Source organism: Anser brachyrhynchus (genome assembly GCF_964034855.1).
Source record: "Anser brachyrhynchus genome assembly, chromosome: 6".
Lineage (NCBI taxonomy): Eukaryota > Metazoa > Chordata > Aves > Anseriformes > Anatidae > Anser > Anser brachyrhynchus.
Genome location: NC_137700.1, coordinates 32,965,677 through 32,991,733, shown reverse-complemented (window position 1 = coordinate 32,991,733; position 26,057 = coordinate 32,965,677). Strand labels below are relative to the sequence as shown.

General features: G+C 41.0%; 1 protein-coding gene across 15 annotated transcripts in view; it reads right to left on the bottom strand.

The window, feature by feature from the left end:
* The window catches only part of SORCS3 (sortilin related VPS10 domain containing receptor 3), a 313,425-nt gene that overhangs the window by 66,085 nt on the left and 221,283 nt on the right, over nt 1–26,057 (bottom strand). For all 15 annotated transcript variants that reach the window (XM_080597782.1, XM_080597781.1, XM_080597774.1 and 12 more), the window contains 4 exons: nt 23,091–23,155; nt 16,405–16,523; nt 3,540–3,629; nt 267–446 (listed from right to left, as the gene is read on the bottom strand). In XM_080597782.1, the coding sequence (XP_080453908.1) occupies nt 267–446; nt 3,540–3,629; nt 16,405–16,523; nt 23,091–23,155 (454 nt within the window). The remainder of the gene's footprint in view (nt 1–266; nt 447–3,539; nt 3,630–16,404; nt 16,524–23,090; nt 23,156–26,057) is intronic.

Here is a 26,057-nt window from a genome sequence, read left to right as displayed (position 1 = left end):
CCACATTAGAAGGAGAGAGACAATGTTTTCCCGTTTGGAAATGTCACGTAGCATAACTAGTCATTGACTTCAAAACAACCAGATATCACACCAGTAGCAGAATGCTCTGCATCTACCCCCACAGGAGTCTGCTCAGCATCAAATCCAGTAAATGCCTCTGGGCCAATCCCGAAACAAACAGGGACCTTGGAATCGGGGTAAGAGATTTACGCTTGCTTGAACTAGCAAGCAGTGGTGGTTCTTGTAGGGTGACCTTTACTACATACCTCATAAAGGTCGATGATGATATTCCCTTCCAGTCCTCTACTGCTTTTCACATTTTCCAAGGCCAGGGTGAAGTAAACCCCTCGGGTGTCTGAGATATACAGGTTGTATGTATCGTTCTGGTTCCACTCTTGAACAGCTGCAAACACCTGATTCTCAACTGTGCTGATAATATGCATGTCCTGTTAAAAGAAGACAAAAGGCCTATTACTAGGATCTCTATATTTCTTCACCCTTTGGGACATGTAGTAATTACCATGACTTATGAAAGAATGGAGATGGAGCATGAATTATAGGTACGTTAAACAATTTTCTGTTAGAGCGAGCCAATAAATTACCACCATTGTGACTTTTCTGCATTTCTATCTTTTAATGACCACCAGCTGGGCAAAGGGTTTTTGCTTTCTTCATTTTTGGTAGCTTCAAGGAATTTCATTCAGCTTCATTTTTTATTTATAAATTTGAAAGCGAGTTTTTTCACTCATGGAAGATTCACAGCCTTGGAGCCTGGAGTCTTCTCATAGTCACTAGCTCTGGTGTAGCACCAGGCTAAACCAGTGACAATTTCCATTCACATGCTGAACTAAGAGGCTGCACTTCCAACAGGTAAACGACCCATTTCAAGAAACAAGAAGTGAGTTCACATATCTTTGAAGCTGAGGCATAAAGATTAGTTTGAGCTAATGCTGGTAGTGATTTTTAATAAGACACTTTTCTATTAACAGTTTGTTCAATACAGGCTATCAAATAATCTACCCACCAACCTTTTCCGGAATCCTGCTTGTGACAAAGACATGAAGGTTGAGCAAAGGTTTCTCCATTTAATTTTAGTATCAAAGAGATTTGACAGTGCATTTCCTCAGTATTTCCTTAAAGCAGGTTCATGACCTGGAAATGATTTCTGGGGTACTGATGAGTATTGAAGTACTTCATCCTTGCCACCTTGTTGAACAAACTCTGGATCAACTATAAGCAAAAGTACTGCAGTTATGTGGGGCTTTATTTATCTCTTTCTACCTATTCAAAGTCTCCCCGAGATGCCAAGGAGCCTTGATTATTTTCTTGCACTGTTTCTGCATCAAGAAACCTTACTTCTGGAAGTCTCCCAAAGGACAGAGAGACTCATTTGGGGTAAGATTATCTGGGAGAAAATCAGCTAAACATTCCTACCCTGCCTAGGAGGTAACCTAACCTTCCATGTGAGTTATCTAGATGAAAAGTAGGGGTAGAGTAGATAGGAGACTTAACATAGCCTATCAGTATGGAATGTGGAGTAAAAATGTTTGAGAGCCTAATTTTTTCCCACTAAGTGCAGCCGGTGGGAGATTTGCCATTTCCATCAATGAAAGGAGACTAAACCAGAATGTTTGGTTCCTGCCCAACAGTTCTAATTCTTTGAAGATTAAGCACATATCCAACCTAGTCCAGCAGTGTGACAATAAAGCAAATCACCCAATGACTTCAATCTGTTTTAACCAGTTGCAGTGGAAATATTGCATTACTCTATTGCCAGCCTCACATATGTACAACTCCAGCAGAATTCATTAATGTACAGCTGACAGGATAGTTAATACCATACAGCAAAATGTTCTGTTAACTAGGGACAACATAAGCAAGACTCTTTTACATGGCTAAAAGACTTCATCAAGAAACTTTGCTTTAAATAGTTTAGATATTTTTTTTTAAATGACAAAAGCAACCCTGATTTTATACTATGCATCAGTTCCAAACCAGGGACACTGACAAAACCATCTCGCAGCGGGCCAGCAAGCTACAACTGCATCAGTCAATAAAGCAGGACAATCATAGGGCACTCATTCTCTCCATCCACTTGTCTCCATCACTTGAACGATGGGCAGCTTTCAGTGCTTCATAAGGTGGGGGCATAAGTACTGCTTTTTTTCCTGAAAAATGGCAGCAGTGTTTCTCAAAAGTCAGTGCATGGTCAGACACTGTGAATCCCACACCACAAAGAAAAAAAAATATATATATATAATATATATATAATATTTTATATATATATATATATATATATATATGCTACACAAGTGTCAATACAACAAGAACTGTCATCAACCCAAATGTGAAGAAGTTGAGGTGCAACACCAGGAGTTCAAGACAGATTTCTCACAACTATTAAAAGTTTGCAGCCACAAATTAAAGCAAGCATCCCATATCTGCTAGACTGTAGATATGCCACAGGCAAACAGAAAGCTATATCCAGCCCACCATGCAAATCTGCCCAACAATTTTACAATTATCCCACAATAATTTTCACTTGTGGAAAGAAGTAAAGAGGAAGGCCATTACTGCTGATTATCAGTCCCATACAACAGTAGCCTCAGTAGCCATTCTGTGGCTACAAAGAGCAGGAGCAGTTTGAGCTGCTCATCAGGCTACCCAGAAACTTGTACCCAGCCAAGGCACTGTAAAGGTTGGTCCCTTCTGTTGTGCACAATCCTAAACAATGACTGCACTAGGGAATTTTACTCTAATACCAGGGACACATCCTCCTTGCTGAAGCTTGACGCATTTCATTTGGCAGATAGCTAAGACCTAAGTGAGGAAAGCCACACACAGTTGTATGAGAAGTACTAGTTTCCCTCTCTCTCAGCTTTGCTGGTCAGCATTAATCTTAGGCACTGCCATCCCGGTTGTCTCCTAAGCAGCACCATACAGTGGTTCTGTTTGTCCAAAGCATCACTAAGGCACAACTTCTAGGGAGCCATCTACACCTCTATGACTTGTTGACAATGTCCAGCCATAAGGTAGGGACAGTGGAGCTGACACATCCTGTGCTCCTCTCACTGTATGGAGACTGCAGGAGAACTCAGCATCGTAAGTATTCTCCAGAACCCCCGATGTCATGGCAAGGCTCATCAGAGAAATCTTCAGCAGAGAACAGAACAAGACTGGGCAAAGGTGTTACACAGCAGATCCGTCAAGGATGTGAGAAACAATCTGCAGCCAGTAACACAGGCTCAGGCAAGGATCTCAGTGAAGCAGCATTTTTATTTGGTTGGTTCTATGTTTTCTGAGGTACTTGTTCATTCCCATTTGCTCTTTACAGAGGGAAAAGGAGGCTGCTCTTTCTCACTGCTCACTGATCAAAAGCAGTGAGAGATACAGATCCCAACCTCGTATTTAAGAAAGATCATTCAGGTAGCACAACAAATGAAGCTCCCCACAGAGGAACTCCACTGAGGTGCTTCATCACTGGGCAGGCTGTACTATTCAAGATATTAGATATCTGTGTTCATAAATGGTGCACTCACCTTAGGAAGAGAGTATTTGGGCAATTTGATCTGCGCAAAAGGCTCCCGTCTGTATGACACATAGTAATTTGCTCTTCCACCAGTTGTCACCTGTGGAAATATCAAAGAAAGTGAGTGATGGCCCTTCTGAGACACCCTATGCTGACACCTTTAAGAGGGTTTGATAACTTTTTTTTTTCCAGATATCTTTTCTGTGACCTGCACAGATGTCCCTGAAAGCCTCTGTGTAACTCCATCAAAGAAATCCCAGACTTGGGAGGGCTAGAGCATTATTTACTTAATCTGTGCTATTGTACTCTCCACTCCGTCTCTTATGCTTCAATTCCAGCATGATTTTAGCATTAGGTATCTCATAAAAAAGGAAGAAGTGAGTACAAAGTGGAATAAAGGAGAAGATCTGGTTTTCACCACACCATTCCAACACAGCTACCTTGGACGAGTAATTTAAAGTCTCTGTGCTTCCATTTCTCTTCCATAAGAAGGAGATAACCTCTTTTCTCTGCTGCTTCACAGCTTTGACTGTTTATACCTTGGAGCCACAATTGTCTTCCAACAACCTTTTGCAGTGACTAACATGAGAGAAGCACACTAGCATTATTTAATGCAAACAGTAAATGCAATGAGCTTTCTCTTGGAAAGCTGGAGCTAAGCTCTTAGGTGCTCTTTGTCACTATAAAGCTCATTTCCTTGAAATCATACCATCTCTGAATGAGGGTGTGGGGATAAGTGCTAGACATCCAAATCTGTGCTTTTATGGAGTGAATGAGCTGTAAAGACTAAATATAAATGCCACACATTGATTAGATCTAGCCCTGATAATTTGCAATATATGGGATTTCGAACCTGTCACTAGTCTTAGTCTTGCTGTGGGTGTTCTTTCTGGGACCATTCCAGGCCTGGCTACAATGAGGCTTACATAGTTGAATTTCCTATATTCTGCTGTTTTGGCAAGCTTGCAGGTTCAGAGATAGAACAATATATACAGCACTTCTCTATTATATGGATTTGTTGGCTTCTTAAGTTTCCAATAAAGCTAAAAGAAAGGTCCTAGATTCTCTCCTAGATATACTCCCTTTTATCCAACAGCGATATTTCAGAACAAACTTACATGTAATATTGCTCTAACATCAATTATATTCTCAGTAATGATATCACCTCTAGATGGTAGCATTCTTCCCTAGAGAAGCTGTCATATGAAGGACATGACATTAGCGGTCATGAAATTTGATATCTAATCAACTCAAGATAAGGCTTTTCTATTGACAGCTTGAAGAACTGGAAAGAAAGAAGGGTTAGAAATAGGACAGGCTTCTACACTAAGACTTCTCTTTCTGCTTGTTTGACATTTTTACTTGTAATGATATAACAGATGCATTTAGTGCTCCCTAAGTAAAATAAATAAAAAAAAACAACCATTATACCATACACCACATAAGAAGGCAGAAAACCAGCCCATATCGTAGTGAGCTGGAACTGTACCGACAACATATAGCTAAAGTCAAGGAGAAACAGACACAAAAACCAAAAGCAATTTGCTTACAGTCTCAAAACAAGCCAGTGGCAGAGACAGAGAAACAAGAGTCACTTGACTCACTCCAGGCAAAGCTCACTGTGCGCTGGCCCAGTAGCATTTCTGAGCCCTGCTCTTCAGGTGCGAGGATGGTAAAAGGGCTGTGAGTGTTATTTCAGAAGGATATCTTTCCCATCTAATATTACCACGTCAAAGTCAAGTTTTCACAGCAAAGCACATACTACACAGTTGATACACAATCAGTCCAACTCAAAAGCAAAAAATCATTTTTTTTCGGTAATTGTATCAATCAACTGTAAAAACAATGCCCAAAGTATCCCTCACTTCTAAGTCGTGCTATGTGAACAGCTCAGGGAATATTTAAATATTCCCTATTCTCTTGGTGATATTTCTGACCTCTAGTGGAAGAGCCAAATTCTCAACTGGTATAACTCTGCCACATACACTCATTTTACACCATTCATGATTTCAACATCAGCTCTTTATTTGTAGCAGAGTGCAGACTTAATTACTGTGTCCGGTGACTACTTGGCTAGGTCCCTGGGTTCAATATGCATCTGAGGGACTTAGACACGGGCATTTACTCTTCTTTAAGGTAATAAGAAAATTACCTTAAATGCTGTGACGATCAATTAACATAGGAAACAGCCCACAGTCTTCAAGCTAATCATATGAAAACACGGCGGAAGAAATATCAACAGGTGACCAATTCCCCCCTGTGCCAAGACAAGTTCTATTCTAAGTCTGTCACACAAAAAAGATTTTACATAGTTAAAAAAATCATGCCACTGCAAAACTTAACTGTCTTTTCTTCTTAAGACAGAAAGGTGAAATTCAAACATGATTCAAGTTCACAGTGCATTAGATAAACTCCCTTTCAGTCCTCTACCTGGCACTAGGTCACCCTGACAAAGGTTTACAAGCAAAAGTCCTTGTGTCCTGTGGTCTTTCTGAGTCAGTTAGTTTGAAGCCACCCACAAATTCTGTTGGCAAGAGTTGTGTGAAGCTTATCTCAGCCAGGACCTCATCTTGCATGATATACACATCCACGGTTGTAACTGTTCTAAAAATAATGATCAAGCCTTCTATAAAGTTTTGGCAAGCACTGTGGTACAGAATGAATTTTGGAAGGCCCAACTTAATTTATTTTGATGAACTTTTCTTTTTCCTATGAGCAAACTCTCCAACATTGTAAATCCCAGAGATTATGATACTGTTTTCCCCACTAATGCCTCCTTTTAGTTCACATTTGATGACTGTCACCCAATTATTTGCTGTGAGCTCATCTGTCATGTTCAGTACAGAATTAGCTGGGTTTGTCTTTTTTCCTCCTCCTTTACTAATGACTGGCTTGTTAATCTGTTTTTCTGGATTTCTATTTTATGTGTTTAACTGGGCTTCTGGCCCATGGAAATGATTCACTTGGACAAATGTGTTTGCCATTAAACACATTTGTCTTTCCTAACCTATGTTTTCTTCCTTCCTCCACTCATGATCATGATCTTCTTTAATACTTGCGTTATTTTCTTTTTTACAAGATGAAAATCTGGTCTCACATCAATCAACACTTAAAGAAACATGACAAGTTTCTCTTTAAAAGCCCTGAGAGTTTCAATATGCTAGCTCGTCACCCATGCTGACCTACAAAAGGACAGATTACACCAAACATAGAAGACAACAGAAGTATTTTCATAAGGCTGTGGAAATGGTAGAAAATATATCATGGAATCCATTCATCTCCATAATTTCTGAGACATGCCTAGAAACACATGACTCTCTAAGAGCAGGTTTGGGTTCTGTTTAACCAAAAAAACCCACATCTATCATCCAAAAAAGACTGAAAGGCAAGCAGAAGGAGTTATAAGGAGTTATGATGTCCCAGAATGTAAAGACACCCACAATGATGTCAGAAACTGCAGATCACAGTGCACCAGGCTTCTACCTCATCTCCCTGGCTAACTGATGCTGGCACCCGTAATTCCCAAAGTAAATCAGGTACTGCTGTAACCAACACAGAACTACTAAATCTCCAAAATGACTCTGGGCTAAGCAAGACCTCACCTGTCTCCTGCTGCTCAAAGACCTAACAGAAAGGCTAAAGGTACATGTGTTGATGCAGACGCTCATGCACCACGTATTAGAGGCACAGCCTTGGTAGAGACACAATGACAGCGTGCAGCTAACACATGATTTCTAAGCTAATGGCTGAAAGAGAACAGAGGACTTTTCTACATTGCTTATCAGCCTGGGTGGTTTACAAGGATAACAACCACTTGCCCTGCACAGTTACTGGAACAGGACATCTGCTTTTCACATTGTTTATAATGTTCAAAGGAAAAGAGAATTGGTAATAGCACAGCTCAACCCACAATCATTAGACATGTTTAGACTTTGTAATTCCTGTAATTTACCTCCCACTTCAAGCACTGTAAATGGCAACTCAGTCAATTTACAGAACCAAATTTAAAATTTCCTTATTGACAGTATGTCTTTGGATGTTATTTCCAATAAACTCCCCACTTTTTGATGAGATGGGCTTCCTTTGCTTTTCAAGTTTCCTCCCTCCCAGTAACATGAAATGACTTGGTAGGAGTGAAAATTTGAGAAACCCTATATCAGTAATGTAATGACACCCTTGATTTGTGTTTTACACCTCCACAGAGTGTTGTGGCATCCTTCCTCACTGTTTTAACCTTAGTTACCCTTTCTCCTTCTCGAGGGCATAGCATCCCCTAAATCGGTTTGTGGATTAAAGCATGGAGGAATTATGACATTAGGCAGACAAGCTGCTATGCTTGCTCCTTAGCGAGTGAATTTGCCGTTTTTCAGAGCTGGCTGCTGTCTGAGCCTCGTACAGGTTTGCCAGCATGAGGAGTGAAAAGTCATGTCTCCTCTCCCAAGCCTAAGCCTGTTGTCAGTCACAAGAGATTCAGGAGATACAGTGAGCTGGTCAGAGGGAGAATCCACCTGCATTACCCTAATGTAATGCTCTTCTTTCTTGATTTCTCAGCACAGCCAGGACAATCACCTTCCAGATATTTCTGTGTACTGAGGTTCTCCAATGCCCAAACATAAACCACACCATCTAGCCTGAATTATCTCCCTGTGGCTTTTGTTAATGTCATCCCTTTTGCACATTCATTAAGGCAATACACAATGACAATGACCTGAATGTGAGGAGATACAGCTCTATGCTGCAGAGACGTGTATTAGTGCTTCCACGAGCTAAGCACCCTCAAGCTGCCTGCTAAATTCAGTAGGCTTTGAAAGCATGCCACATTTTAGAGTGTCAGACCCATCACTGAGAATTTGCTAAGACAAAGCTGCATTTATTTTACTGTCCCTGTTCACTTACCTCAGAGCTATGATGGCAAAGCAATAGGATGGTGTAATTTTGAGAGAAAATACTAGATTTGTTTTAAAAGCAACTCCTGCAGAAAATGTGCACAGTTACACCAAAACACGAGCCATGTTAGAGCTGCAAATGCACGCTACCCATACAGAAACCAACTTAAGAGAGGTGGATAATTATACACATTAAATCTCGTGAGGGATTTCAGAGGAAACATATGAGTCTGCCAAGGTAATCCTTTACATCTCCAGATGCAGACACTGCTGATAAATCACAGAAGATGTGGGAAGGGAAGAGAGCGATAAAGAAAAAAGTACAGCACAAAAAGCGCTAGGAAAAAAATAAATGTAAATAAATAAATAAATAAAGGAAAGAAAAATGATAATCAATTTTTATCAACAGATGTTTAGCTTCATGTTCCAACTCTGATAACATTTGGCACAGAAAAGATGAAATAGTGCTAGAAATGGATGAAAAACACACAGCAGTGAATAGGAAAGTAGCCAACTACTTACTGCCTATCTTGCTTTAAGAAGACTTTTAACTAGCACCTGGGTTGCACTTTCTTTCATCTGTATGGATTAATTTCCCCCACTGGAGAGCTGTCCAGCATTCTGAACAGGGGCAAGAGACATTTTAAATAGGGGCAAGAGAAGATCAGCTGTAGCAGGCATTATTCACCAGTTAAACAGATGTAATGATGTTCATCATTTAAACGTCTTCATCCTATTAGTTTCATAATAAGCTTTTAATGATTTCTTCAATAAAAGACTCAAAGACCAAACCCTACAAGTTGGAGTGCTCCATTGTCCCGCCAAGCCGTTCTCTCTACCATCGATTGCAAAGATAAAAATCAATTGGAGCTAAGCAGGGTGAAGTTAAAAATAAATTGCACAGATTGATTTCTGTTAAGACCTTTGGCTCCTACTTAAAAAATGGAGGAAAGAAATATATATTTGAACATAGTGTATTTAGCTTCTACAGAAATCACGAGAAGGCTCTAGACCGGGAAATCAAAGTTTAATTTCTTCCGTATCTCATTTCACTGAGAGGTTTCACATTAAAGTAAATAAATAAATAAATAAATAAATAAATAAATAAATTTCCTTTCTTTATTCTTGGGGAAGTTTACTACTTAAACTGATTAAACTTATTAAACTGACAGCTTGAGAGCTGAAGTTGGGTATCCATACGAATTGGTATAATCTCAGCTGTGGCTGCTGGTTGATGTCTACTCACCTGACAACTGTATTTGATTCAGCAAAGCACACTCATTTAGTCCAGCTCTAAATACTTGATAAACTTGAAATATGCACTCATGTCCTACTAAATGTTGGCACTTCTAAGTTTGACTAAATAACCACAGTTACAAGCAATAATATAGTAATAAACTATTTCTCTGAGCTAAGCTCAAACATATATATATAGCTTATGGAATAATTAGGAACTTCTTTTTCTCCATAAACCTTTAAAGAGAAATGAAATGTGCTCCCACCCCAGTTCTAAAGCTATAAATAATGAATATTTTTCTTTTTTACAGAGCCTGGAAAAAATACATTCTCATAAAGATATCAAATTCGATAAAAATAGAATTTGATTCAGATTTAAAAAAAAAAACAAAAACAAGCAGCAGCAGCATTTTTTACAAAAGCCATTTTCCATCACATCACTTCAACTAAGATTTTTGGACACACATTGATGAGACTCCAAGCATCCAGAAATCCTGAAAAGGTAATATTATTGATTATAGGTGCCCTAAGAAGCTATCAGTAATTAAGTAATTATGGGCAAATGCTGACATCAGTGTGTTTAAGGGGACTTTCTGATGCAAAAGAAGACTGAATTGCTTCAACAGCTTTTGGCAAAAGTGGTTGGTCCCGTGAACCAGAGGAATTATTTAGATGTGTATTGTGAGAGTTACACTTAGTTGCTCTACGCAACATCTAGGGAAATTCTGGGTTTGCTTGTTCTCGCTCATCCTAGTGAGCAGGCTGAGATACTGCCCTGCCGTACACTTCTCTGAAGTGAGCAAAACTCTAAGTGTAAAATTACTTCAGATGATGAAGAGCATTTTGACAAACTTTTCACTTTCCACATGGAGCTCCTGCTGTCTAGAATAACGGCAGCTGCTCCCACACTGCTGCATGTGCAAGCTGTGAGCGATCACCATCCTCTGCTTCTTAGCATCCACACTGCCAATCCTATCTCATTCAGGAGGACTTTTAACAACAGCCAAGACCCTCTCTTCCCTGCTCACCTCACACTTCCGCCTTCATTATGTCATCCTCAGAAGAAAGGCAACCACCAGAGCAGCTTAGCTTTTTGAGAATGGGACCTTCACATGTCCCATGACAACCTACACCGGAGGAATCAGGAGTCAAGAGACAGTGGTGCAGCTCCTGGGGTTCCCAGGATGCTGAGCTGCAAATGAAATGACATAGAAAGCTGCCAAGAAATCTTCCCAAGAGGGGAAATAGCAGAAGGAGCCAGGGAAGGGACAACAGCAGTGATTAATACGTCGATGCCTTGGTACCTGAGAACCAGGAACACAAGACCCTCTTAAGAATTTCAGCCTACAGTTAAACACCTTCATAAATTATGTTACATTTTGTAATGGGAGTGGAAAAGGGAAGAGGCCCCCATGTTCTCCTTCTTTAAAGGCCTTGGGAAGCAATAATGAAATGCCTCTCAGCATACCTCTCTGGTTAATGGTGCAAGCAACTTCCCATTAAAAGTGGAAATGGAGCAGAGCCTGAAGTGAACAGGGCCTTTTTCAACCAGGGCTTGCAGGTGTCGTTTCTTGTCCCTACAAGGTGACACCACAAGCCTTTAGCCCTAAAGGCAGACCTAAGCGTGTCCATCTCAAAAGGCATTTATTTGTTTGGCCTTCTAGAGAAAACAGGCATCACCCCCCCAAATTCAAACCAGGCATCAGCTTCTTCTAAAACTCAGAAGAGCCTGCTGTGCCCAGGAGCTCTGCCAGTGCCATGGAAAGTGCTGAAAGTCTGAGCTACATTTCAGATCGACTTCAGCTGCAGATGGTACGGATTCCCTGTACCATCTCAGAGAAAAATAAAGACATAAAAAACAATCATGATAGGTATTGATTGCCCATCCACACATCTCTGTACTGACTTACAGCCAGTTCAAATCAAATGGTTCAAAGTTACCCTGAGGGTCTCTAAGCACTGACAGAGACAGAAACTTCAGGGAGGAATAGGGACAGTGTTAACTGGATGTTGAGCTAGACTGGTATGACCTCTGGGAGGAAAGCCACACACTGAAGAGTTTACACAAGGAAAACGCAACAAGATTAATAGGGAGGAGAAATATTTTATGAGACTTACTTCTATAGTTCAGGGGAGGGAAGGTATTTTTCACATAACAAATCCTTGCTCAAGTCCCTTAGGATCTCATGAGTATACTCAAAAGCTTATCTGTGCCTTTTCTAACTCTATCAGTTCTATCTCATAAAAAAATACTACCTCTTCTTGTAAACTTCGTCTCACTCACATCCCTAGGCCACTAGCACTATAACAGCAGTACTGCCAGCAATCTTCATGCCACACAACCTGGAAAGTTTCATCTTTGTTACTGTCCCTCACCTGACACGTGGGAAAATCCAGTCCTTACCTGGGGCTGCACCACTGAGCCGGGAATGTCCTCAGTCCCCGCTGGTTGTCAGACTTGTCCAGCACAGGACTCCAGGCACCCAACGGAACCACTGAGTTATTGCACCTGAGATAACCTCCACATTACCATTACACAACTGGGAATGACTTTAACTTAGCAATGATTAGCTCCCTCTGCCAGCTGCAGGACTGCCCACGTGAATGTTGCTTTCTGCAAAAAATGGGGTTTTACAGCAAAGCTGATTCCCAGTGAACGCACTGCCGTTTTTTTAATATCCCCATTAGTTCTTAGACCACCACAAATAAGCAACACTATACTGAGAATTTTTCAGCCCAGACTTTTTCACTCTCTGCAATAAGCAATGACATTTGCTCATGCTTTCTTGCATTTTCAGTGGAACTTTTTCATCTGTTGGCAAGGAAACTTACATAGATCATTCCTGCTCTTTCATAGCTACTTTAAAGAACTAAGTAGCATTGATATTATTTGCTTGCTTAGAGAAAAATAAGAAGTTTCTGCTCCAAACAATGCTTCTCACTCAAAACAGTTTTCTGCAAAATAATCCCCACATTCATTAAAGTGTTGAATTTTAGTCTCTTTTCAGCAACCTGAGCAATTCTATTACTCATACTGATACTTGACTTGCTTGAAAAACCTTTTCTCCAGAACAACGCTGTGATTTATTTTTACCATAGAAATTCTCCAAAATATCAAGAGCCTAGATACATATACAAAACAAAAGACAGTTCCTGACCCCTGCGTCTTATAATGTAAGGTGTTTGTCAGAAAGTCAAATCTTGTACACAGTTTCAGGTTACCTCTGCACCTGACTTGAGAAAGCGATACGAATTCAGTAGAAAGTATTCAAAGGCACTTATAGGGACAGGTGTGGTACTGCTCTAAATTACTGGCTTCACTAGTGCACAGCTATATAATTGAACATAACTGACATTGACCTTAATGGCAAAGTTGCAGCTAATATTTCGTACACCTTCATAAAATTAGCTCCTTTTTGTGTACAGTAAATAAATTCACACTTAATACCATATTCCAAGATTTTCTCACAAATAAGTGATCTACTTTGCAAGCCACACGAATTTTAAATATTAACTATGAAGGAAGGAGCTGATATTGGCTCCTGGCTACACAAGAGCAATCTTGTGAATTGAATGAAATCTTATACACATAACAGAGGGCGCGATTTTCTCTTTATGTATCAATTTATGCAGACTTACCTACTCCTACAGCTGTGCTAGACATCCTTCAACAACTAGTTGTCAGTCAAATAGAAAGTCAATCAATAAGTTCAGAATGATCACCTACTATTCTATTCATAAGAATTCTTCCTGTTATCTCTTAGTAGCTACTTCTTCCCTCTTCATTACCTTTTATATTTTTCATTTTGTGCTGTTATTTATCTCCTTTGCCTGATTACTAGTCCCAGTCTTTTCAACTTCTCTTCTTAGGCAAGTTTCTTTCGAGCATAGGATCATTCTTATTTTTCTTTCTTTGCATTATAATTCTGCAAGATCCTTTCAGAAGTGCTGCACAACAACACTCCACATAAGGAAGCGCTGATTTATAATGGCACTATAACATTTTCCATATTCTCCCTTCCCCTGCACATTATGCACCATAACATCACATCTGCTTTGAGTGCACAGTTATACAGGTTAATTCTTCCCAGGAATCTGACACTACAGGCCTGTTTATCAATTTGATTAGAATGGATATACACTGGTGAATAGCTGCATACAGATAATCTGAAATGTTGGTATCAATAATTGCGATTCACCTTCCCTCATTATAGCTGTTGGAAAGTTATGGGTCTTCTCTAAGCTACGCTTAAGTGCCTTCTAATGTTAAAGACAAAAGAACATACAGAGAGAGACCTTTCTCATCCTGCAATAGGTGTCTAGGAGAAGATGAATTGCCCTTGAAGGTTCTGATCTGTCCACTCTAGGGGAGCACAGACTACCGGTATAGACTAAAAACCTAATGCTTTCATGATAAACATTAAAAGAAATGAGTTACCCTCTTTACTCCACAACATTACTTTTGATTTGTTCCAGCACAGACAGATGGGAGCTCATGCACCTATCTTTTATGCAGCTATTAAGCCTCACCAGGTTCTTAACATTTAATTTGATATTTATTTATTCATCTCTAATATTTGAAATTCAGAAGAGCTGGCTCCCATATTTCTGCCCAAGATTACCCAGACAGAATGATATGCATGAGATATTGCACACAGTGAATCTGACACATCCCATAATAGGCAGCTACATCACATGACTTCTGAGATTAATACATCCAGGACATATCAGTACTCCTACATATGTACCAAGCAAACACTCTGCAAAGCCCATCGACCACATGCTGGACACGGTGGATTTAACACACCTTCAGCTCAGAAAGGGGTGTGCTGTGAATCTGAAGTGTCTGCGTCTTGCTTGAGAACTACGCGGGCTCAGTTCATGCCCAGTTTCCAGGCATTTTTTGCATTCCCACACGTAGGATGCAAAAAAGAGGGAAAAGCAATAGACAAGCTGTGAAAGGGAGAGTGTCCTGCCTGCCCAAACCAGTATAAATGCTTAGTTTGTGCATTTAAAATTTTTAAGAAGTGGGGGTATATAATTTTCGCTCTGAATACCCACACTAACGCTAACTACTACACTACTACACACTAACTAATACCCACAATAACGTTGAAATAAAACAGTGCTAAGGGCATTCAAGTCACTTGAAGTATTACATATACACACACGTTTGTATACAAACTTTTTTTTTTTTTTTTTTAACTTGAAGCCATTGTTTCCACTCATTGCTAATTTAAGTCAGAGGAGTGCACACACCAGGCAGATGCCATCACTGCAAGCTCAAGCTTCTACACAGAGCAGCCTTCTTTTAATACAAGTGAGAGCCATGGAATGAGGAATGTCTGCGAGACCTCAAGCTAACCATAAAGAATTGGATGCTCCACAATGCCCTCAGCCAGATATAAACCTCCAGATTAACAAAGTCTTTCAAAAATACTCCTTGGTGAGTAACAGCATTTATTGATTGGAAAGCCTTTGCCTCTAGTGAAATCATGACTAAAGCTGCAACAGCTACACTCTCAGTGTATTCTAGCAGCAAGTCTCCCCCCGATGCCAAAAGAAGTGGTGGAAGGCTGGGTGTCATGGAGGGAACAAGGGGGGCTGTGGCTTCCATAACAATCAGCCTTCTCCAGAGCAGCTCACTCTCCTGCTCACATGAGGAGGAGACTGCCAATGCTACTCATGTGCATGCATTTTCTATATTGCAGTCTTCCAGAGTCATATGGATCCAGTCCTTCACCTTATCCCAGCACAGATTATCAGCCTTCTCACCTAAACTTCAGTTTTTAAGAATAATTTCACAATAAATGGTGCAGAACTTACAATTTGGATATTTACAATTAAAAAAAAAAAAAGGAGCTTTACTTAACCCAGTCAAAAAAGGAAGCGTGTGTCTTTCCTTTACCACCTGGATTAAAGTTTCATCTCATCTCATTTCCACTCCTCATCAAGGGGGACATCTAGATACCATCATCACGTCTGATCTCTGTCTCCTGAGTTCTCTAGTCCTCTACATCCTGGAATTACTGCAGCCTAGATTATGGTCTTCACTCGAATGGCACATATTTGAGAATTTCTCTTAGACACTGTATGATTCTTCTCACAACTCCATAGTTATGAAATATGGAGAAATGGCCTCATATCATTCAGCCCATGTTTTCTCAGAAAATCTCAAAAACTTGAAGTTTCTTGTTTAAGTTCTGCCACTTCCTCCTCATCTACAAAACCCTCATCAACTAGCTGGATAATTTACAGCCATCTTCTACCTTGAAGGTGTCCTGTAACATCTTTTTTCCAATCTCTCTGCTATTTTACCTCCCACTACAAATCTTTGTTCAATCCATTAGCATTACTTGACTGTCAAATTAGCATAAACCTTCCATTTGTTAAAATGATCACTCACACCTTTCCTTTGCTCTTCTCTGTTCTTTTCAGTTCACAGTAACTTCTTTGCAATTTCCAAGCAGACACAACAATAGCAAGTTAGAGTTTCTGTGAAACACGTGGACCCTCATGATTATCGATGAGCAAACTTAAAATATATCAGATTCAACATGAGACAAGTGAGGAACAGAGATCAATTATGTTGTCTCAGACTGCATTGCCAGTCTACAGTAGGTGGATATAGACTCCCTGCTCTTACGGTTTGCAGTCCCACACACTTGTCCTAAGAATATGCCTTCTCTCTTCCCCAGAACAAACACCTTGTGCAGGCAGAATTCTTGTCACGTTCTCATCAAGTCAACATACCTGGATGAAGATATATTCATCCTGAACAACGAGGGAGCTGATGTCAATGGAGCGTGAAAATGGCCCAGTCCTTTTGGTCTCTGAGCACTCCTGGATCCGACAGGTCAAATAGTGGGTGTCTGTAATGGGAGAATATGTACACATGAGAAATACCCATGCAGAAACCTTGTCTGAAAATGTCATCAGCAGCTCAGAAGAAGGTCTCTGAAGGGAAGTCTTAATCTCATCTCCAACTAGCTAGACATTATTGCATGATCCACCTCTGACCTTTAAAACTGTAACTGCTCACTGGAGTCAGGAATTCATCACACTTCCATACCCACTGTTCCCTTTCCCATTGTGCAGATATCCCTCTGACAAGTGGAGGGTACAGATCATAAATGCATCAGAAAACCGATGATGATACCATACAGAGAAGAAAAGATTTCAAAAGCCACCTAGGTGGAATTTATCCATTCCACTGTCCTACTGAGTATTATATTTCCATTCTCCCCCTAAAATACCCTATCCTGACATCTGTTTTTTATTGTGGGAGTAGCATGCAAGGAGAAAAAGAAGTCCAAACCAGCACTATTAAGTTTAATTTATTCTGTTGTGAAAATTATAAGTTTATCACCAAATTAACAGTTATTATAGCCATATATAAGCTAGGTAGGAAAACACCATGGACATGAAATAGCATGATTAGACGAAGAGTCCTAACAGTAGCTACATGCAATAGGTGTAAAATGCTTCTGTCTGGAGAGAGGACAGGAAGACCCTCACAGTAATGGGATGCCCTGCCAGTCCTTGGCATTGCTTGAGAGCAATAGGACGGGGAGAACAATGTGAAGACAACATAAGGTAGTCAAGATGCTTCAATAGAGGGGCCTGGATGAGAAAGCAGATATATAGCCAGATGCTCAGAGGGGCAAGAAGAGACAGGCTCACCTCCAACAAGCTGGCAGAGGTTACAGGGGATTAAGCGTCATTTCACTCAGGCTAAGAAAGGATCTCATGAAACAGAACAATCATGGTATTGTGTCTCTGGATGTATGTAATCTAAATATGCCATCTCTGCCTTTCAACTGCTCTTCTGAAAACTGCAAATTAGGGAGAAAATGAAAATACAACTAAAATGATGGCTGCAATGATAAAAGGGTCATATCTTTTACACTGCAGCACTTTTACAGGCTTCTTAGCTTCAAGCACTTGTTGACTTTTCTACAAAGGGTGAGAACATACCATTCAGGATGAAAACAGTGAGTTTGTAATGACTGAGGTGAGCTTAATGCAGTGGTTTTAGTTCCCATGATTGCACCTATTAACATGAATCTTGCTGAACTAACCCAAAAGGATAAAAGAAGTTGAAAGGGGGTGCAACCAGCCTAGCAAAATTTCTTACAGGATCGTCCATCCCATAACCTCTGCCATTGTCCTTCATCTGTGTCTTTAGCAACAGCAAAATGTGTTTAACTGCAAAGCAGTGGGGGCACAACCGAGATCCTCTGACACTCAGCTAACTGCCTTCTCACGTTCAAAGACAGATTCACAAAGTTTGGCAGGTTCACCTTCCACTGCCTAGTCCCACCGACAGACCCGAGGAATGCAAAGAGAACACAAAGCAGGTCAAAAGAATTAAAAAAAAGAAAAAAATCAACCAAACGTTAATCTGACAAATGTTTGTGCCACTAAAAGCCTGTGTTTAAAGGCTGCGGACCTGGTAGAGACGCTGGGAATTCCAGGTTAATAAGAGCTACATGGCTGATTCAGAGCAGTTGCATACATCTGGCCCTGCACTGAAAACATAGCCCAGCGATGATGCTAAAGCAGCAGTAACAGTTGCCGGTGCCAGCTCAGAGTATCTAGAGGTAATTAATGCATATGGTGTATGGTGGAACATGTCTGATGTAGAGACAGTGCCAAATAACTGGGCTAGCAGAAGGGCTGTGCTTTCTCCCATCATAAAATACCAGCAGCAGTAGAGGGGTCAGATCCTCAGCTGGGATAACTAAAGGCTTTTCATCAACTGACATACACAGACTTCACCCAGAATTGCTGTTTAGGCCCTGAATGTGGAATCTAAGGCATCTCTACAGTGGGTGGAAGAAACTCCTGAGAAAACAAGAGGGTCTTACATATTGTCATTCAACCCAAAGAGCTCAGCAGCCTCGACCTGTTCTTCGAGGTAGCACTAAAATTAGGCAGAACCAGGAGGAGAGGTCAGGAGCTGTATTTTTAGCAGCTCGTTCCCACCACTATGTTCTCCCACACGGTCGCCTGGATATTCTTATCTTTCCAAAAAGGGGATAATTTGCTGCTGCTGAGTGACAGAATGGGAGGAGGAATAAAAACCTGTCACAAATAAATGCAAATAAACCACAAGTGTTGACATGACAACTAGCTTCCTGCCTACTGAGAAATGTGTCATTTCGAGTGTGTTACACCAGCAATCAAACATACTCAAAGAATGGCACTCGATTAATATTCACAGGAGGTTGGTGGTAGAGAAGGGGGGTAGTGCCCTATCCACTTTCCATTTAGTAACTTGTTTATTTATTTTCATATATTTTTCAACACAAAACCTGCAGAAGAAAACATAGGCACAAAAAAAAAAAAATGATCTTCAAACCTGTCTTTGGATATAAAACTAAGTTTAATTTTGAGTTTCCTCCTGATGTCCCACATAAAATGAAAAATAATTCCCGTTAAAACACATCCCTTTAAAAACACACAAAAAAAACCACCCCTTTAAAACACAAAATTCCCTTTAAAAGTCAGGTAAAAATATGACAGGGTATAATAAACAGTAACATCTAAGCAAGAAAAAATGCCATGCAGTGTAACAAACCTTGATGTGGATATTTTGCAAGGCCAGAGGATCAGACTAGAGAAAAACCCAAATCAACAGTTTAAATTAGGATATTCCAAAACTCTGAGGATTTTTTCTTTTTTTTTTTTGCAAAGGCCAAAATTTCAAGGCCAGAAAGGCTGGTTTTCTTCAGCTGAATGGAAGCTGAAGATCAAAAGTCCAAAAGTAGTAATCCCAGAAGACCCTACACAACTATCTTCTAAAATCATCAGCATCTCCTGTTTAATATTTAAATTCCCAGAACATCCCACATTTTTCTGTAAGTCAAATGGTGAACTGCCCCTGCGTTATCTGCCCAGCACTCAGCTCATATGTGAGTATGACTGAAAGCAAGAAACAATCCCAAGTTCCTGTCCAAGGATGGCTCCCCAGAGGGGCAGGTGGCATGCGCCCAAGCTGCGCAGCCCTATGAAGCCTTGCTTACTTTTCACTGGGAGATGCATGCCTTAAGAGAAGTTGGCTTCGATCTGGGGATTATTTCCAGTTTATATAATGTCTCGGACTACAGCAGAACTAGTCTTTTTCATTCTTTTTGTTTGTTTGTTTTTCTTTTCACTGCAAAAAGAGTTGAGAAGTGCCCCCTATTTCCTAGCTGGCCTCAAAAACTTCTTGTGCTTATAACCTAACATCCAGCTATTTTCTCAGCCCATCCGTGAACGTGGCAATATGGACACCAAGCAGCCTGAAGGTTTTGCTGCAGCTCCAATCCCAACATCCATGCCTCCCCACAAACCCTTCTGACAAATTTATTTCATTTAGGATTATGGAGTGGCTTTCCCAGAGGCATATCCATTTTCCAGTTGAGGCGCTCAAAACACCTCCCTATTGTTAATTAACATGGTCACCCACACTGAGAATTTGGAGTGTGTTATTATTCACCAGGAATTAGTTACCATTATCTTGTTTTATCTTTCAGGTAAGGTTTGTCTTTCTTTTTAATTTACTGTTTCTCTGTAATTAAAATATTGTTTATTGTATCATACCTGTGAGTGAGGAGATTATCTCACTGAACACCATGAAGTTTAATATATCTTTCCTAGGAGCACTTGTGGGTGCTTGTGTCCATGTATTAGCTCCCTTGCATTCAGCCCCATCCTTCCCGCTATTACACCCAGGCAGAAGGTACAGTGCCCAAGGCTCCTACATGTTTTTATAATTTAGAAACGCAAGCCTAGATTATTATTCAGCTACAATAGCTCTGCCAAGATGTTGAAGAAAAAAAAAAGTGAAAATTTTCATCTGCTGTAAAAGACAGGAACAGCTTGAGATCAGCTAGGCGCTGGAATTCACAGCATCTTGCAAATATTCAGAGAGACAATGTACTGGGGTAGATTATGTTTGAAGACCACTCCTAATGACCAGACAGACAATACCCATGGAGCAAGATGTCTCAAAGGACATACAACAGAAGAGTGAACAGGACTTCCACCCCCCAGCTCCATGAGTTTATTGATAGCCCTGATTCATTTATGGATGAATGATACTCTAGCGTGTCCCGCCACCTGTTTGTTCCCAGCCATGCAATGTATTTATGTATTTTAGGCTCCAGTGTCTGAATCAGTATTAGATCAGTCCTTGGATCCCATGAGTAATTACTGTTAAAGAAGAAGAAGAAAAAAAAAAAGAAAAAAAAAACAGAAATTAAAAGAATTAAAAGAAAGAAAAAAAAAAAACAAAGAAAGAAAGAAAGAAAAAACATCAAGTTCAGGATTCTAATCCCAAATACCACACACCAAAGACAAATGCCCCTCTAGAAGAATCGTGTACTTTTAAAATGGTCAGGGGCATTGAAGACAGGGATTCCAGTTCTTGACTAGAGCCAAGCAATGGGAATACTCAAATCTCTGTCTCTTAATGCATCAGGTAAATGCCTGAGCCACCAGACTGACCTGAGAGGCATCATAAAAGCCTCCTTTTCCTCCTGCCAACCACTGAGGGAAAACTTTAGTCACAAACTTTCCAGCCAAGAGGATATAATTGCAGGGACCCATTTTCCAGCAGGTCTAAGTGCCTCAGCCACTTCAGTGAGAGCATGAAGGACCATTTTTGCTATGGAGCCAGCCAGAAGGAAAGTTCAGCCTGCCCTTCCTAGGCACACAGAGCTGTACCATTTCACACCAGGTGAGCCTATAGCTCTGAGGCAGTCAATGTTTTATAACACAAGCTAACATCATTTTTAAGCCTTAAAAACTCTAATTGGAGCAATATGGTTCTTCTGTGCTGTGTTTGGCTGGGAGATGAGTCCTTTTGGAGCTGTCCCCCAGCAGGACACCCCAGCAGGGCCAGCACAGCCCACTGGGTCCCGCCTGCTGGGACGATGCTTTGCAACGGGCCTGTTTTGCTGACGCTACTGTTCAAGCCTGACTTTCAGGGAAACCCTCAATAACATCAACAGCCAATTCCAAAATGCTGAATTTATATGTTGAAACAAGAACAAACAGAAGCCCCCCCAAGCAAACAGGGCCCAAAGGAAGAGAGCTGTCTGTGAACAGGGGAGACATCTTTCAAATGAAGCATCTACATCCTTGACACATCCAGTATTCAAATAGCTGGGTGAGCAAGTGTAAACTTAGTTTGAAAACAGCCCTCATCAGCAGTTTGTTTGCCTACTTACTTACTTCTTTACTTGTTTTTTGCCACTTCTCCTAGAATCTCTACAACAGCATATGCAGTTGCAAAGACACTGAAGAAGCCTCCCTACCTTGCCCACCCACCTGCCAGCCTGTTTTGCTCTTTCCCCATATTCAACAAACAGCTGTCACTCCTGAGCTTTTATTGCCTGGTTATTTATTCAGCTGCCATCACTAAATAGCAGTGGGAGGCCAATGAATGATTTTAGAAGATCCACAGCCTCAGAGAAGTCACCCTGATAGACAGAAGCTCGTTCACACAGCATCTGGCCTACACAGCACTTGACTAAAGCAAAAAAAGTTTGCAACCAGCAAAAATAAAGTCTTTTCCCCTTAGAAATCCTCTACAACCTGAGTCTTATGCTGCTTTTCTACGCTGTCCCTGTAGCATAAAAGGGATACATCCCACAGGTGTGTAGCATTGAGCTGGAGTAATGCTGGCTTCACCCCCAGAAAGAGATGCATTAACATGCTAAAAATCCTGTAAGAAATAACTAAAGCACTGTAGAGAGAGTGGTGGAGAAAATCAGTTTCCTAATACACATTGTTTTTGCTGGAGGTTTGTTACAGAGAAATCTGTTCTACTGAAAATGTGGCTAGATTCATTTCAGTGAGGGGTTAAGATTTTGTTTTGTTTTTCCTATTTCTTACTTCAGATCCAGGCATCTCTTCAAGGCATGCAACATTTTGGTATGGAGGACCTATTCACACATCCTAGGCAAAACTGAAAAATCCTTTCAAAATGAGTCAAAGGGTCCGTGGGGCATAGAGACATTCTGGCCAGAGAAGTCTGACCGTAAGCAATTTCTCAGATTCCTAGGAAGAACTTAGCTGTTTTGAACACCTCTGGAAATGTATGGAGGCTGTACTGCACAGCGATGGCAACTCAGCTCTTCATGATTCATACATGAATCACGTAAAATACGTGATATCGAAAAAAAGTTTAATAGTGAACAGAATAGACTGCTCCGTAGCTCAACAGATAGTGCTTCTGCCCATCCTCTCCACAGACAGAAGCCCTGCAGCCTCTGAATTCTCCCCCAGGGTTGAAGGATAAAAATATGTCTCACATCAAACCCCATGACCCACATTTTTCCTATCAATTAAAATGTAAATGGGGAGACAAAATGAGCAAAGTGAATTTCAATTCCCATTCCATTCTTGACTCAAACTACACTTTTTCAGCATTGGCTCCAGGCACTCACGTCCATCAGCTGTCCGGGCTTCCATGTGTACAAGGTCTGGTTCTTTATCCAAACCTGCCACTGACCTAGGGGGAAGAGAGAAAAAAACAGAAAAGACAACATCAGGTGAGGTAAAAGGCTGCAGTCAGATGGACAAAGAGTGAGGAAAAGCAAAACCAGTTCAACCCTGTGACACTGCATGTAGGTCCCTACCTCCTACCCTCTTCGTTGTCTCTTCTATGTTCCTATGCAGCCTGCTCCCAGGGACTATGTGCTGGCCTATAAACTACCCTTCCAGCTGCTGGTGAATGAGCCAACCTGTCCCTTGTCTCCAAGATCAAGAATACAGCAACCATTCTTGTGGTGGCAAAGCTAGCTGGTTCCAAGATCCATCAAAACCAGAGCTCTGTTTTCACGCTGCAAGAAAGGTGAGGACAGCAGCCACATGCTTATAAACAGAAAATTAAAAAGGGTTTTTACTCAGCTGAATAATGAGGCAAGATCTGTTCCTGGTTTGCTGTGCAATCTTGCTACCATTTATCTCACAGAATCACAGAATTGCCTACATTGGAAGAGACCTCCAAGACCACCTAGTCCAACCTCTGACCTAACACTAACAAGTCCTACACTAAACCATATCACTAAGTTCAACATCTAAATGTCTTTTAAAGACCTCCAGGGATGGTGACTCAACCACTTCCCTGGGCAGCCCATTCCAATGCCTAACAACCCTTTCAGTAAAGAAGCTCTTCCTAACATCCCACCTAAACCTCCCCTGGCGCAACTGTAGGCCGTTGCCCCTCGTCCTGTCACCAGGCACGTGGGAGAATAGACCAACCCCTACCTCGCTACAGCCTCCTTTAAAGTACCTATAGAGAGCGATAAGGTTGCCCCTGAGCCTTCTCTTCTCCAGGCTCTCAGTTTCCCCATTTTCAATGGATGTACATATGCATGGTAAAGTTCAGATAAAGAAATGTAAGACATTATTCATCATTTGCCCTTCAAAATTATGAAACAAGGCATCAACTTCTGTAAACCCACTGGCTGAAACCCAAGCACCTCAAAGCAAATCTTCATGTGTTTTTTTTTTTAATTTATTTTACTCCCTAAAAATGTTTTGCAAGGTACACTAGAAAGACAATTTTCCTCTTGGCAGAGGGAAAGTCAAGCCCAGAACAGAAATGTTATTCTTAGTGTGCTGGCTGATAAGAATCACTGGGAGATGAACATTTATTCCTAGCAATGGCTGGCAGGGGGAAAAAATATCCATAGATGTCCACGTGATTTATGGAGCTGCTTCTCCCAAGTTAACTAAAGGGTTAGATTAAAAAGGGACAACGACAAAAATCAGTTTCTAATTTGGTGGAAGCTGAATTTGATACAGTAGATTGTAAATAATAGATTCCCTCTGAGCCAGCCAACGTTCACAATTCCCTAATGTTCTGAAACATTTTTATCACAACCTTTTGCTGCTTTAATCCTTGGGGCATCAACAGCTAAAACATTTCAAAAAGGAAAAAAAAAAGAACATACCAAATACAGATGCTCTGATATATTTTTGTGGAGCTGAAAAAGCGATTGAAGCAACAACAAACACGCGTATGTGCCAGGGTTCAGCTAAGATCAGCCAGTGCTGCAAATGCCAAAACAGCTCAGTATGACCCAGAGTGGAGGTACCCGAAATTGGCTCTGCTCATTAACTTAGAGCATCGCTTCAATCGCAAACCTACTCACAACACACCGTGAACCGTAGCAAAAAACAACACAGCAAAACAAAGCCGTGCAGGCAGAGCTTTCATCATTTCCACTCCTGGTGAGAAATAGCCTGTTCCCTAATCACTACCACCAGTTTCAGGGTGATGCCACAAAGAAGATAGCACTGTGCATTATCAGAAAGGATGCCAGGATGGGCCAGAGTCCCTGTGACCATGCAATTATCAGTGTCAAATCTTCTGAAAGATCCGGGTAGTGTTAAAAGTGACAGTAGGACTGATAGGAAATCCCTTAAAATGTCAGTGGAAAACACTACAGAGTGCAGCATCATTATTTCCCAGTACATAGGAAGAGCACATCTTTCCAGTCCATAGCAAAATCGTTCTGCTTTTTTCCACAATGAGCCATAAACGCTGTTCTCAGCTGTTCAGCGATCGTGACTCTCACTTGTGACTCACCAAACGGGACAGAGGAACGTGCTTTCCATGCATTATAACTTTATAAAAGGGACCGGCAATTTCAGCACTTTTTGGCAGAGGTCGGGAACACTTTAGGAATCCACCCCACAGCCCTTACCAGCAGGCTTTCTATTAAATCCAGCCATCGCTCTAGAGGTTGCACTCGCCAGATTTCCTTCTCAAAGCCAGACACTAGACTTTTGCACAGAGCCATTGGCTGTGTTGGCAATGCCAATGTCACCCACTCCCCCTCCAGGCAGAGGGGGCACTGTGCCTCCCCCACAGCAAAGAGGCAAGCCCAGAAAGGAAGCATCAATATGAGGGCTGCCACAATGCTATCCATCTTAAAAGGGACTGAAATTAGTCAAATCTATGCATTTCCAGATAAAAGCCAGAATACTTATTACCGTTGTGTGTTTGCATACACAGCTCTGTGGATCCATTCCACTTATAATTCCCATTATGTGAGCACACGAGACAGGAGTCTCCCGGAACATGTCAGTCTAGCTTGAATTTCCTTCCCAGTGCCATCTACTTGTTTCCTTAATTAGTTTTGACAAGCCTGATGGTTCTTTTCAGAACAAGGACGACTTCAAAAGGACCGGCATACAGCATCCCCCAGTACTTCTCTGCTCAGTGAATGCCGTACTTCAAGTGGAAAAGCTCACAAAGCAATCTCCTGCAGCCCAAAAGCAAAACAAGCTCCTGTTATCCACAGACAGATAACAACCCTGTAAAGTAATTCATGGGTCATCCTTCCTTCTCCCAAACCTAGTTGTTCTCTTCTATCAAAGCCTCTGACTGAAAACAAATCCCC